At 38.3% G+C, this 16319-nt stretch overlaps 1 protein-coding gene across 14 annotated transcripts in view; it reads right to left on the bottom strand.

The window, feature by feature from the left end:
- Positions 1-16319, bottom strand: part of TRDN (triadin) — a 163230-nt gene that overhangs the window by 138429 nt on the left and 8482 nt on the right. For 13 of the 14 annotated variants that reach the window (XM_077926033.1, XM_077926028.1, XM_077926036.1 and 10 more), the window contains exons 2-3: positions 8225-8321; positions 4077-4280 (exon numbers count right to left, since the gene is read on the bottom strand). In XM_077926033.1, the coding sequence (XP_077782159.1) occupies positions 4077-4280; positions 8225-8258 (238 nt within the window). In that variant the 5' untranslated portion in view covers positions 8259-8321. The remainder of the gene's footprint in view (positions 1-4076; positions 4281-8224; positions 8322-16319) is intronic. The other variant, XM_028723304.2, reaches the window with a different exon arrangement.

The following is a 16319-nucleotide window of genomic DNA, read 5'->3' as shown; positions in this document are numbered from 1 at the left end:
TTCAGTTGCAAGGTAATTGGAGCTGTTACATGTTATAAGTGAAGACCAATGGAAACATCTTCCACAATATTTGCACATTTCACCAGAAGACCAACCTCTGGATTTGGGCCAGGGAAATGCTTCCAAATTTTCCTATGGAATGAAATATTACATGCTATAAGGCTGTACAAAGTCCTTAACAGCTTGGGACCAGTTGACTTACAAGGTTGCCTTGGGCACTTTGTGTCTACTTGATAGCTTCAGTCTGTGGAACTGGCACTACTACAGGTGCCCTATGATACTCTGTGCACAGTTGTAAGAAATTATTATTTTAGTGTGGCAGCAGCTACACTTTGGATCTCTATGCCTACTGACATCAGACTTTTGCTGTACTCTTTCTAGTACATGCTTAAAACATTTTTGTTGAGGCAAGTCTCTCCAGAGACATAGATGTTGATGAATTTTAATCTCTTTTACTGTTAATTGTAATAGCTTTTAAATTTTAAAAATTGATCTAAATGATTAATGTCAATTTAAACTGTTTTAATTGACCATTTTATAGTTCTTCTAAACCGCTTAGAAGTTTTGTTACAATTAAGCTGCATATAAACTTTGTTATATACAATAAAATAAAATATGATAAAATAAGGTAAGATGACATGTTATATAGCTGGATCTGCAAATACAGGTCTATGCAGGTCTTTGTGGATAAAAGTTTATTTGCCTGATTCTCAAGGCTGGCTAGTTCTGCATTCCACATATTAGCTACATGAGATCCAGCCACCTTGGAAAATAGGCAAAGAACCAAGGAAGAGAATCATTCCACCTGAAGTTCCAGCACCTTCAAGATTCTTAATTGTCAAAATAGCTGGATGGTCCAGCATATAAGCAAGTTTTATCTGTCCCTTTGCTACCTCCAATTATCAGTACTAGATTAGGGCTGAAACAAACGCAAATAGACAAATTCACTTTCAAAATGCATTTGAAAGTCACACCACAAAGTTCACAATGCCTACAGAATCAACAAAGAGTCGCTTTAAAAACAAACCCCCCGTAAAGCAGGAATATGCAGTTGTCCCATAATGGGATTGAACCTGCAACTTTGGCATTATCAGCACTACACTCTAACTAACTGAGCTATCCATGTCTGGTCATAGTCAGAATTAGATCTGCCAGAAGTTCCATTTCTTTCTTTTTTTCTGAATTTAAATCAGACTTCTTAATTTTTTTTTAAAAAGAAGTAGATACCAACCCCCCCCCCCAATTAATTGCCAGTAAGTCAAGTCAAATGCAAGTTTAACATAGTATTTGAGCCATATCAAGCAAAATTCAAAATTTTGCCTTTAGAGAGCTTGTGCTGCCCATTTGCTGCAAGAAAATTGGGAATTTGCTTCGATTTTCTTTGATAAACACATTCAATATGGGCAAAGGTTTTCTTTATCTTCTAGAAATTGCTGTGAGGATTAAGCAATGCTGAATCTCATGAAACCCCAGATGGATTTGAAAACTAGTTCTCATGCTTATTATATCCAAATTGGATTAATCTGTTTCTTTGTCTGTGGTGTTCCATCACTGTTGCTGCAAGGACTGCGGTTTGGTCCAAAATGTGACAGCAAAAATGATTGTATATTCCCAAAGGAAACAGCCACACAAAACACACTTCTCCAACTCTGAATTATTTGTCTCACTTTTTCTTCCCAAGTAGCACAATCTTAAGCAGGTTTACCTGGAATTAAACTCCACTGCATTTAGTGGGCCTAGTCCACAGGTAGCCCAAATGATAACCGCCAGACACTGTGGACTACAACTCCAATTATCCCTGACCATTGGCTATGTTTTAGTTACTGAACTAGTAAGAGGTAGAGCCACACACTGGGGCTTCATAGTTTGAAGTACAACACACACGTTGCTCAAAATCCATAAGAAGATCTCAACATGAGCATTTCATATTGCTATTTTGCATTTTGTCACAAAGCAATTTTGTTTTAGATTCTACCACATCACCACTCGATGCAAGTCTAGTCAGTTTTGTTCCATTCAAGAATGCACCTCATATGTGTCAAACAGTTTGCCTGAATTCTCCATTTATATCGTATTAATACAAAGCTTTTTTAAAAGCCACCTTCTGCCACCTACCAATATACTTTTCTCTGTTTCTCTTTCTAGTCCTGGAAACAAAAGACAAAAGCCCCTAAAATCTTATTTATAATGAGAAATTAGAGAAATGTGCAGGCTTGATTTAGCCCACCACAGCACACAGCTCACAGATGTTCCCAAACTTTTGGATGAAGGGATCTGTACAATCCTGGCCTGACAGTGGCTGGAGAATCTGCCAACCTGACTGAACTAGAGCTAGAAGAAAGTCCTTTTTCTGGCTATGGGGAATCTGATGCAAGCTCCATATCCAGCCATACCTGAAGTCACATGGCCGTGGCAGGATGTGGGGGGACAGGTGTCTTACACAATGAATATCATTCAGTTGGGTGAAGCTTACAAAACAATCCTCATGAGAGGCTAAAGACAACCTGAATGGCAGAGCCATCATTGCATCTGAAGAACTGCTAAGTTGGGAAGGCAAATTTGAGGGCCCTGTGTGGGATTTGATCCCATGAATGCAAAGCCTCTGGTACTCCAGGCTATCTGGCTGAGGGGAGATCTATCTCTCCACCAATGGGAGCATTGCTGGCAGCAGCTTCCTATCTACTATGGCAGACTTGGCAGAACCTCCTCCCCTCCTTCCATCTTGTTCTTCGGCCATGATTTTTTACTTGGGTGTTATTTGTTTAGCTGTTTGAAGAAAGGTCATCCCTTGATGAGTATGCAAATTTCAAAACAAATCTAGAAATTCACAATAGTTCAGCACAGCCCTAATGAGTGCTCATATGGAAGCATGTAAATGACTAACAGATTGGTCTGTGCAAATTATTTTGCTTAATTTTCTAATTTTAATGAGAGCACAGTGGATTAAACCTTGGTCTTCAGTTCATTTCTGTGATTGTTAAATAATTAGAAGAGTCATATTTTAACTGGCTTTGGATGGATTGCAAAGATTTGTTTAATAATTGATTTTTTTCAATTATATGTGAAGATATCAGTATATTGAGTGCAATTAAAATAACTGTACAAATGAGGGTACTTTATGCAGACAGATTTATTTATTAGATACAATCTAATTCCCTAATAATGGCAAGCTATTGTATGTGTGAATCCTTTTAGACTAATTTCTGTCAGACATGAAAGATATTTAAAGCATTTCAATAGAGTGAGTACTCAGAAGCATTTTAGTAGAGCTCGCCTGCCTGCCTGAAATGAATATACAGTGTTTCACCTAATTAATATTTTGAAAGACTTACATCATTAATGGTATTTAAAAGAAGACCAGTGTATCTTATATGAACCTATTAAATTGAGTAGGCCATTAGAGCTATCCCATATCTTGCTTATTGAATTCCATTTAAGTACATGAAGAACACAAACCTTCTACATTTGAAAAACCCCTCAGAAAAATCAAAGGGTTTGATCAGATTAACATTTAAGGGAATAATCTGCTGACATCATCTCACAAAGAAAAATAATTCAACAGGGGTGTGTGTGTGTGTGTGTGTGTGTGTGTGTGTACATACACACATACACAAATTCTTTGAAACAACCTATGAGAAACATATATAGCATAATGTTTTCTGCTCTAGACTGTTTATAACTTATTTCTTATCTCTCTGTCTTGCCTGACACTGTAGTACCCCATCACTGGGAATGCAGAAGCTAACATCTACAGTATTGTACAATAAACTGATGGGAATATTCTAGGGGAAAGCTTGTACCTCCCACTTTCCCCAGGACACCATGTTAACCACTAATCATCTACATTTGCAGACCTAAAATAACATTCGTGATGTCAATATAATGGCAACCTCTGGATATAAATACCAGCTAACTGTACTGAATCTTTTAAAATTAGACAATATACTATTTTCAATTGTTCACTCCCACACTTAGCTTGGAAATAGCAGTCATTTAGTGGTTCTCAGAAGGACCTTACAAACTGTATCTACTTTGAAAGTGATTACCTTACATTTTGTAAGATATATGAGCCTCACCTGCCAGGGTTTTGTAATCTACCAAGTCGAACATGACAATGGCCACAGCTGACCAGGTAACAATGAGTGCAGCGACGAGTAGCCATGCTGCTGGTGAGCTGAACGTGGTGGCAAAGTCTTCTGAAACTTTCTTGGACACTTTCACATGTGGCATGGGGACTGTTCCATTCTTGTTGTCTATCACTGTAGTGGTGGACACAGGTCCTAAGAAACAGGTAAAAGAGATGATATAAATGCAGAAGTCTTGACAGTTGCACCTCCCAGCATTAAGGAAACATTTATACATTTGTAGAATTTAAGGCACAATAAAAAAATGAGATTTTGCTCTCAGAGCTCAACAATAACAAAGCTGTGGATGGAATCATGAGAAGAAAATTCAAATTGCATATATCTATAGCAGAGCTTGTTTGAAGGACTGGATCACCATGGCTTAGTTCTGGAAACTGCCTTCAGTTCCAGAACAGGTAGAAGGCTTTTGAGCATGAACACATGTTCTCTGTCTTGCCACAAATTAACAACATCTGCTCTAGTCTGTACATTTAGGAATATTGGGGCTAAGGTTCAAATTAAATGAAAATAAGTTTTATTGTACAAGCCAAAGGCCATGACAAAACCCTACACACACTGTCAGGAAAAGAAATAACTGTATATTAAAAATAGAGCCACTGCCTGAAATCTAGGGTTCATAAGCTGTAGGGCATGATTGCCTGGCACCTTTCAAGTCCTGGCATTTCTCCAGATTCTACTATAGTTTAAGAAATTAAGCACTGATCAGAAGCAGTAAGTATTTAACTTACAAATGGGCAATCTAACAGCATGCTATTATGTAAGTAAGTGCAAAGATAACTGAATTCTTATAACACGCTGATACAGCTGCTGTGTTCCATCACATTACTTCCACAGAAAATAAATTTAACATGGGGAAGATGTCTCAATTGCCCCTTGACCCTTGTATTTAACTAAAACCCTCAACAGAGTTTGATACCCCCCCAAAAAAATTCATAAAATGTTCATGATGCAAATGAAATAATGCCAAATGAAGGCTACACATCAACTTTATTTTTGACTTTTAAAAAATTGGACCCTGCCTTTTCTCTAAGGAGCTCAGTGTATTGTGGACTGCATTACACACTTGTATCTTCACAACAACTCATTGAAGTAAGGTTTGTATGAAAGAGAAAGATTGGCTCAATGTCACCCAGCAACCATCATGGCAGAAATTTCTACTCAAGTCTCCCTGGTCCAAGTCCAATGCTTTATTTGTCTCATCACACTACTTCTCTAAACATATACAAATCTAAAGTTATACATTTAAATGAACCTCCAGACTCTTGGAATAATAATTTTTAAAATCACAACACGTCTATCTAACTGGTAACCACCTAACTTCTTCCAAAATATGAGAGCTAGCTAAACTGAAGCTCAAGGCTAGATTTCAGCAAAATATAGTAAGGTAATGCCATATGCCAATTTCAAAAAAGCCATCGCCACCTGTCAGCTGGCTAAGTGATAGCTACATCTTTATGACATACTAGTATTTATCATACTTCCATTTTAGCAGTTAAGAACACTATATTCTGCACACAGTTCAAGAGTGCGGTAGTCTCTGGTTTCATTATATAATATTCCATGGTGCTAAAATTAAAATACTTAAAAGCAACAAGCAGAAGGGTACTTTCACATGTTTTTCTCTACTCTAACTACCCCAACCCCACCTTTTTGCTTTTTGTAACGGGAGTGGTGATGCCTACATACATCCACACGGTCTGCATCAGTTCTCCATTCAGTTGGCAATGCCAGCAGTCCATTGTGAGCCTCTGTGTAGCTCTGATTGGCTAAATGTTGTCGCTGTTGCCAGGATAATGACCAGTTTGAAGACCAGTAAGGCACCAAAGCTGCATCCAATCAGATCCGGCTATGTGACTTGATGGCAAAGCTTCTTAAATAGGCATTGTCATCACTCTGAATGATTTCTTTTGCCCTCTGTGAGCCACAGCTGCGCCATATATTTAAGGCACTCTTATACCACTTTAGATGATGCCTTCCCCTAAAGGATCCTGGGAGCTGTAGTTTGTTAAGGATGCAGAGGTGTTTTAGGACACCCCCTCACAGAGCTACAATTCTCAGAGCAGTTTAACAATCTTCTTCACCAAGAACTCTGGGATTCTTTGGAAGAAGCCATGTCTATTAATAAAGTGGTATACAAGTGCTTTAAATGTATGGCTGATTGGTTACACAATGATGTCAGCATTACCCGGATAGAGACTTTTGCGGTCTCTCTAAAAATGTTTTGGATTCTTCCAAAGCTTTTATTCCTGGCTTTAAAAGCTGCCAAGGAAGATTAACTATTTTCATATTGATAAAGAAGTAATCAACCCAACAACAATTATTTTCAAAGCTACAGAAAGCCCAAGAATTCACACTTTCCTACTGATCCATTTTAGGAATGCCCTAGTAATTGTATGTTTTTACATTATGCGGATTAATGCACTACCATTTAATAGTCTGCAAAAATATAGTACTAAAACAAATTCCGCATTCAAAAGATTGTAAGGTTGGGTACAGAGGGAAAATGACGAAGATGGTGTCCCACTAGAATTCAAGTGCTATTTTCACAGATTGCCTATTACCCTCAGAGCTAAAATCTTGGAAGCACTTGACTTTCTTATATTAGAAGGTGAGATGCTTATGGAATGCTTCACTATCAAATCCCTCCACAATTTTACAGGCTAAAATGTGAATTTACTTTTCTAGAAATGTTTGCTATGAGTACTGTTAGAATCCATGGCTCTTCCGGGCTGAATTTTTGAAGTGGGTAGCAGGTTGGGAGTGAAGGAAGAGGTAGTGGTGCTGCAGTTGTAGAAACCTATTTTCACATCTAAGGAAGTATCTTTACCTCTTTGTGTAAATAAAAGAATTTAGCATGCATCCTAGGGTTAAGAAGCCCTAGCAAGGCTCAAGTCCTCATGAAAATAATTTGATTCTCTGTTCAGCTCAGTATTTCAACATGCCTGCTATACTAGGGGGCGGGGAGAGTACAACATGGTACATATTGGGGCAGTAGCAGTGTGTGCTTCCAATAGGTGCCATAAGGTGGAGTCTATGGGAAAGGTAGGCAAGGTTTCTTTGGATACCAAAGGGATCATTACAATGCCCTCTATTGGCAGCAGATGCCTGCTGGTCTTGCACCAAGCCTAGGCATTCAGTTTTGACTGACAGGTATCCAGGAGGATCAAGACACCTTGAAGTCATGGACTGGAAGTCAATCTTCACAATTGGAGCTATTGTCCTTACAATCATTTGTGAAGATCACAGACTCCCTCAGTCTCGCCACAGAAGATTCTAATGGTTTTCAGAGCTGACAAAAGCTATTCTAATTGGCCTCCTTGTCAGCTCTGCAGTTCTAACCCATTTTGCTTTTGTACACAATTTCCCTTGTTCTTTGTCCTCTTTTCATCTCGCATTCCTTTCAAACATCCCAATGCTGATCAAGTGATTTGTTTTACACTCAAGATTTCTAACTTGTGATGTCGTGTAAGCCGAACAAGATTGGCATGCTACATAGCTTTTGCCACTTACATGAAATGTGGTCTTATTTATGAATGATGCATTTGGTTCATGAATACTGTCTCATATACTTAGATACAATCCATTTGCATATTTTTTTTTCTTTTCCATTTTAAATACATCTCTTATTCCATGTCCCTAAGCATAATTTTGATTCAGTCAAATTGCACCAGGAAGGAAAGTCTGCTGAGTAACAAACAGTTATAAAGATCTACTACACAATGCAAAATTACAAATCAGTAACATTACGCATTTAAAAGTTGAATGTTGGTGATTACGAGAGGTGAGTGTGCATAACACATTCTTCTTCTGCTGCTGCTACAATGGCTGCTACTATATAACAGTTATATAGGTCCATTGATGCCGGTATATAGCATTACCTAAACCAAATAACTAACGGTTTGAAAAATCTACAGGAGCCACATCTTATATTAAACATTAGGAAGCTAAGCAGGAAAATCTAGTGTTTTTCTGAAATTCTCCTGATCTGATTCGCAGCACCACCAAATTTTGGAGTTTCAAGCCCATAGAAAATAAAGGAACAGAAAGGGGCAAATCATTTCATTCCTAAGTAAACTCACCTGACTCCCCATATTTCTCCCATGGAATATCCATATGGTGTGCAGCTTTTTCCAGCTTCACTTCAAGACACAATAGGTTGAAGAGCAAAGGTGCTTGCTAGGCGGAGAGGTGAATCAAGTCTGAATTACATAGCTTGCATGATTGTTCTTCAAACATAAAAAAGGGAGTACTGGGGATAATTCAATTCTTTCCTCCTGTGCCTCAGTCTCAACAAAAAGCTCCCTTCATCGAAACTGTTATTCGGTATGGTAGGATACTCCTGTTGCCCTCATAACAAACAGCATCTTTACATGAGTATTTTTTTATATAAAAAAAGATGTAACCTTGTGCACAGGGCTACAAATGATTTCTACAACACACATCCTTGTTTATTGGTACCAACTGTTGTGAAGTCGTCACACTAAAAGCTATTATTAGTTACTAAAAACAGGGTTGGATTAATTGTTCTGCCGGTAGCACAGTGTTAGACTTCAGCTGAATTATGAAAGGTGTTATGTATTTATCTGGAGCTCGCAGTGTACTGGCTTGCTCATCACTGCAAGTTTCCCCTTGTGGTCTTCAAATGCAGGGTGTGCTCTGGGGGTTGATTTTCAGAATAAATACAGATGATCATTTACCAAGATGGTAACTTGCTAATGCTGAGGAAGTTATACCATTCACCAGGACGATAACTTGCTGTCATAAGGATATAACACTGGGAAAATATATATCATTTTGTCAGGCGGGGAAGTAAATCTCATCCATCTGGAGACAGAGCTGACTTGAGTTCTCACAAGGACTCCACTCTGTTCCCAGGGAATAAAAGGGAAAACTCAGCTCACCTTCCATCACATCTCCCATACATCCTCCCTGTAGTCAGGCTTGCACCTATCTATCATTGGGGCTAGCGGTTTTTGTTTTGTTTTTACCTTGCTACAGATTATAATCGGTTGCAATTATTTTGGGCCAGGTAAGAATTTTTCCTTCAGGTAAATCTGCCAACCTGGGCTTTTTGCCTACCTCATAGCAACTGTCACAACTTTAGTGGGTAGGGCATTGGGTGAAGCCTTAGTCATGGTTGAAGGGGAGGTTGTAAACCTCTGCCTGCATCTCCAAGGGAATGAGGTATTCTATTAAAGGGATCCTGGAATAACTTCTCCTCTCCAAATGCCCAGACAGGGACTAGGGTCATAGCATCCCTTCAAAAGGCAAACCACATGGGGTAGTACCTATTTAATGTATGTCTTGGATTTCCTCGCCACTGGTTCAACCTCTGGGAGAATCATCCAGCAGGTGGGCTGGTTGATACGGGTTATATACCCAACACCTAAGCCCAAACGCCTTACATCTGTAATCAATAAAATTGTGGCCTAATTTGAACCAAAGGATTGTTGTCATGAGCAGTCATTCAGTTACATTGCACAGAGCAGGTCGGCAGGCTCACATCTTCTGGGCATGCAAAAGTTACCCCCCCTTCCTTTTCCATTGATGGAAGTTTCTGCTGGATCAAAAAGTTTTCAATCAGCAGAGAACCATGATGCAGCCAAAGTTTCAGGTCTGAGAAACTTTACAACACTGTACAACAAAACATTAGTGTAATCCTGTGCTGCATGAGGGCCTTTGCAAATAAGGGGGTGAGCCATAAGCTCCAAGTGCCTATAATTAAAAGGACCTGAGGAAATGCGGTTGGGAAAACCTTTTGGCAACGATTGCCCATTAGAATAAAGTAGACAATACTAGGTTGCATGTTGTATATGGCAGCTTCACATGGTCATACTAATGCCTGCAGAGGAATATGTATTATGCTTCTGAGATGAGGGGCAATTCAGAATATGGTTTTATCTACTGCAGGATTAAATAGAAAATTGCACTTAACAATTGAATGTACAAGTTGTCATGTAAAATTATACACAAAACCATCTTTCCTACATAAAGGCCTAATAGGGCTTTGCATGGGAAAATCCTACACAGAAGAAATTTGAGAACTGAGCTTTTCAAGGCAGGGGACTACAGACAACACTCTTTAGAAACAGTTTCTGATCTGCTTATTGCCTCTGTCTTCTTTATTTTTAAAAGGCATTTGCATGAAAACAAGATCTCTCTTTCTAAAGAGTTCATCAGCTCCTGCTGCTTACATCCACCTGGAGTCATAATCCTGCCTTTGTGATATCATAATCATTTTCACATCAATATATTGTGAGGATTATGGTTACTTTAACTGAGAATGAAGCAGTGGGGACATCTGGTTTTTGTTTTTGTTTAAAAGCAGTATACTATTTTAATGCAAATATGTTTAATAAAAGGCCAAAAATGTAAACTGTGTGAATGTACTTTTCTTTTCTCCTAAACAGAATATTTTTCAATGGCTCCATAGTGCATTCATATCCTTACAAATTAAAAAGCAACAAAAACCAGAGATTTCCAAAACTTGATAGCTACCGTATGTCCGCATTATAGCGGGGGCAGGCAGAAAACTGATAAGGCTCTAATGGTAGATCTCAGTATAATGCACAGTAGATCATCAAGGATTTCTGACTCCCAAATATGTAACAATAGCAACTACAAAACAATGTTTGTTTGCTTTATTCCTAATTAGTCTGAAGATGAAGAAAGGCAGTAGTGGGGAGACCAATAATGGGTTTTTGTGATAAAATGACTGTGTGCTGATTCTGGTACCAAAAAGAATTTCTGCATGTGTTCAGAGGCATTCTCTGTCTTAATGCTAACTGCACATCCACCCAACACCCCCAACCACTATTTTACACCTGGTTCTGGTTGGTGGACATCAGCACTGTAATAAAAAGCAAAGTAGTTTTCAAAAGCTTAAAATCTGCTCATCCCTGATCTGAAGAATATAGGAAATATCTAATCGATGTCCTGTTTCCTAGCATGAAATAGAAGCATCCCATATCTAAATATAATTATTTATAGCCAGCAAAATTCTTGCTAGTGCAAGGGGACTTTCTCTCCACTCCTCCCCACACGTGCCCCATAATCAGCTTCAGGTGGTCAAGGGGACCCCCAGAACACTGAGTAGAGAGAGAGCAAAAGTGCAATAGGATAATTTTCAGAGAGGAGAAACACTTGCACTGGTGGAATGATCTCCTTAGTGCTATGTTGCACACAATCCTTAGTATGGCCCAAGCTTTCATGGACTCGAGCCAACTTTGCCAGATACATGGGCTTGAGTCCATAAAAGGTTATGCCTTAATAAATGTGCTAGACTTTAAGGTGCCACAACACCTTTAGATCATTTTTGCTGCAAGAGACTTAACATAAAACACCTCTCTGGAAAATTGTTTTAAAGCATTTTAGCCAATACCTCCACCAGGAGCTTATGGCCACATATATGGTACTTCTTCCCCCTGTCTAAAATAACTTTAAATCCCATGAGGTTGATAAGGCTAAGAAAAAATAACTGGCATTAACTCTCTAATCTATAAGAGCACAGTCACATATGTCTAAACCTCATCTATAACTTCCAGATGGCAAGCATACCACGGAAAAACGTGATCTGGAAGACTTTTTCCCCCCTTAAAACGATTGGAGTAGTAATTTCATGGCGCATTCAAAGGAGAATTTTAAAAAGCACGCTCGGTTTATTGTGAATGTATATGAAGATGAATACTGTTCCTATGAAGACATTTGGACCCCTCTTTTTATGCAACCGATTTTATGTAAGGGCTTTTTATGCGCTCCAGCTTTATTCAATCACTACAACTAGGGAAAGGGGATTAGCATCAAAAAGTCTTCAGACGCTATTGTTGATCCTGTCAAAACACTCTCGCACAATTGTGAGTGTATTGTATAGTCCCACACAATCATTTCTGCTTTAAATGACTGTGAAGAGAGCAAAGTCCTAAAGCCTAGGTTTCAAATACTTAAAAGAACATAATAGCAGGTTTTAGCGGGATACTATGTACACAGTCTATGTCATCTGTAGCTACATCACCTTTGGCAGGTAATCTCTGCAAAGACCACAAGATCAGCAGGATTAACAGTAGCTGGTCCAAGTATTCTTAATAGCACCTTTTCTCTTCAGCAGCATGAACTACTGTGTAGGTTTAAGAGAGCAAAGCATTTTTGAACTTTTGGATGGATAGAAAGCAGGGCTATACAGGGGGAAGAGAGAGAAAGAAATTCCAGAAGCCTGTGGTAAAATGAAAAGAGGCTCATGAATCCAGAAACAGCAGTGTTAAATGGCAGTGGCCACATTATTCAAACTTCCAACAGACCCAGCCAGCAGGGCCAATGGTAAGGGTTAACAGAAGTTACAGTCCAGTCAAAGTGGAGGGCAGAAGATTCCCCATCTCCAGTTTAGATGCCAGTATATAGTTGATTATGAAATGAAAAAGGAGAGTCAGCATTCTAGTTAGACTACATGGATGAATCTGTCAGTTTTGGTTTCTCTCCATTTCCTATTTTTTCAGTTCTTCACATCTCCGAAGAAATTTGTGGTTTGCTTTTATTTATTAAGTTTTTTAGTACTCATGAAAATTTGTCAGCATTTTTGTGATAATTTCTCTTAATATATATATTTTTGTATGCAGTTTTTACCAACATACATATTTGTAAGCAACTTTTCCTAACAGAATGCATTTTTGTATGTTACTTTCACTAAAATATGCACTTCTACACATGCTTTCACCCAGATGTAAACAGTTTCTTGTTGGAGGACTGTATTGCAAAATTCAGCAAAGTGCAGATTCTGAGCAATAACTGTTTTCTTTCACGCATTGCTTAAGAAGTAAGCAGGTCCTCATTAAAAAGCAAATGAAATTGAATTCCTCCCCCCAACATCCACTCTGTTCTTCAGGGAAGAAACAGAACTGATTCATTCTTGAATCCACCAAAGCAATTTTGCCTACTCAGTTATAGTGGACAAGATGAAAGTTTCCAAAACTTTGCCTTTTTGAACTTAAAATAACCTGCTGTTATCCTAGCTAAGTTGAAAATACTCTTCCAAAGTTTCCTTATTACTAGCACAAAACTTTCATAATAATAACTTCACCAGCCTGATAATATTATTCAGATCTTAATCAGTCTGTTTGATATTTATAATAAGAATCAAAAATCTACTTATTTATTCAACATACACCTCTGCATTTCACAGCCTACTGGATTGTGGTCATTCATCATGTCACCTTTCTTTATTCATTTCCTTTCCTGCTATATAAATAGTGCTGGACTTTGACATTAATTAGATAAGCAATAATCATAAAAAATGTGTACTTCCAGTTTTATTGAAACTGGGTTTCACAATACTGTTTTAGCCTCTCACAACTTACTGTTGCATTACAGATTTTACAGTTTACTTCTTTCTTTTCTTTCTTATTTCTTCAAAAGTAAAATAATTATGGGCTAAATCCAACCCAGATAATTTTGTAGCAAAATGAAGAGCTTTATATGTGTGGTATAAAATAAATTAACAGTAATATGGGCTATCATATCCACAAAGCAAAATAATCAGAGATTCAGTTCACAAGAGTACTCCTGTTTTGCCATAAAATTAACGAGCCATAGTCCTGAAATTACAATGAGCTTCTAAATATATGGAAAACCATCCACTATCTGCATATTCTCCAGAAATGTCACCTGAATCCAATGCAAAATAAAGTATAAAATAATGAAACCTTGATTCTCTGGCCATTTGAGCTAAAGCACTTAAATAGACTCACTTAGCTCCACCCAGAAATGAAGAGGAAGATTGAATGTGGACTTTCACAGTTGGATTCCATATTAAGCATGGAAGAAATATAGGGATTGAAAGGCCACTTGAGAATAGGGATTACTGGTAAGTAAGAAGACTGAATCATTGCATATTTCCTATAGACCCCCTTGAGTGTTAAGATCAGCAGTGGGGGCCCTTATAGTAGTTTTACCACTCTCAGACATTTGAGGGGGTACAAGCCAAGAAAAAGCATTCTCTATGGTAGCACCTTAGCTGTGGAATTCCTTCTCTGCAGAGCATCTTCACAATGTTCATTTTGTTGGACGCTGAAGACGTACCTCATTATCCTAGCCTTTTACACCTGACATATTTATTTTTGGACCCACCTTATCTTCTTGATTGTAATCGGTTTTGCCCACTTTTAATGTCTTTTTTAATTGATGTAACGTACCCTGGGACCTCACCGTGAAAGGCAAGTAAGAAATTAATGATAACAATATTCATTACTCCTATTCTTAGAAGAGAAAATTGTAAAATAAAGTGCAGCTAATCTAAAGAACATAACTTAAATGGATAAAAAGCCAGAGAGAAATATTTGCAAACAGAATGTACAGTGGTACCTCAGGTTACAGACGCTTAACGTTACAGATGCTTCAGGTTACAGACTCCGCTAACCCAGAAATAGTACCTTGGCTTAAGAACTTTGCTTCAGGATGAGAACAGAAATCGTTCTCTGGCAGCGCAGTGGCAGAGGGAGGCCCCATTAGCTAAAGTGGTACCTCAAGTTAAGAACAGTTTCAAGTTAAGAACAGACCTCCAGAACGAATTAAGTTCTTAACCTGAGGTACCACTGTATCTCTGTTTAAGAAATTGTTCATAAAGACCAGGTCATATATGTGTAACATGTTATGCAGCGAGTTGTCTTATGTTTACATAAAATACATACATTGGTGGAGACACATTTCATGTTGAAAATAGCCATGATACGTTGCACTCAAAAGGTCACGCCAGCTCTTGCATACTTAACACAGGTGTAATTAGCTCTTTCAACTTAATTATATGCTGCTCTCATCACAAATTGGGTAACTGTAAATTGCACAACTTATATGTCCTCGTAGAAACCATATACCTATTTCTGTAATGTAAGATCTTCAGAAAATTCAGAGCAGTTCATAATGTGTATCCAGATTTCATAGCTTATTATTTAGTTGCTCCTTGATTGAACAATTTAAAGAAAACCACACAATCAGCAGACCATAATAATAATGAACAATTCATTACCAATTTGATTTGCAGATAATGTCTGAGGGGATTGCAAAGTCTAGTTGTGCAGATAGGCAGAAGGGGTTTAGTTGCATATCCATCTTAAAAGAATGAGTAATGTTTGCTCAGTCTTGAAAAACAAGCCAAATGATTTCAAACAATAGGAAAATTGCAATTGTAAGGCATGGGCCCTGATTCAGATCAAGAGCATGTTCTGGATTAGAACCCTGTGACTTTTTCTTCAAAACAAAAGAAGCATGTCCCCACTTCCCCTCCCCTAGTATTTTTTATTGTAAACCGTAATTTGACCCTGTGATGTGACTCCTTTCCTCCACACCCTATGCTCTGCCTTGCCTCTTCCTTATGACATTGCGCTTGTATGGCACTTGTACAAAATTAAAAAATATATTTTAAAATACAGTTGAGTAGGTAGGAACAAGAAATTACAATTTCCCCATCACTTAGTTGTTTATAGGTTTAGATACACATGCTTTTATCGCCTCTCACTGCCAAATGCATTAGCTTATTCAAGCTGACAAGCAAAGGTATGGCAAATATAATTTTGCGAGGAACATTTTTTTAATCAGCTTTAATGAGGAAAGAAACCCCAACACATCACTGCCTTGAATAATCACAGAAAGAGTTACCTTAAATAAATTTATGCTAACTAAATATGATTTTGTAAACCCCTAGAAATCAAATCTGCATGCGTTTATGTGTGTGTTTTCCCTTAAGGCAGCTTTCAACATCAAAAGAATTTTTAGTTGATAAAATTGTTGTTGTCACTGTCAGCAGATCCTCTTCAAAATCAAATAAAGTAACACTTTTTTGTTTTGCTCTTTACAAGACAAAGGGAAAAAAACAATCAGCAGCAGCACTTTGGTAATGAATTGCTGTTGAGTGGGAGGGGGGAATTGGTCCATGCCTCCGTAATGTCCAGGACAGATCGTTACAATGAGTGTAGCAGTGGCGGCACTTGAGAAGAGTGGAGCAGCAAACATCTCCCAACACCAGCACCACACTCACTAAGAAAAACAGTGGTGAGGCTGGGAGAGCTACAAGTCAGTGGCAACCTCAGAGGTGTGCATTGCCCCAACGCAAAGCTATCTGGACCTCGCCACCACTTGGACCCAACCCATCAGGGCAAGTACAGCACTGTGGCTGTCCAGAGGCACTGCTGC

Source organism: Podarcis muralis, chromosome 3 (assembly GCF_964188315.1).
Source record: "Podarcis muralis chromosome 3, rPodMur119.hap1.1, whole genome shotgun sequence".
Taxonomy (NCBI): Eukaryota; Metazoa; Chordata; class Lepidosauria; order Squamata; family Lacertidae; genus Podarcis; species Podarcis muralis.
This window is presented reverse-complemented; position numbering and strand designations above follow the sequence as displayed.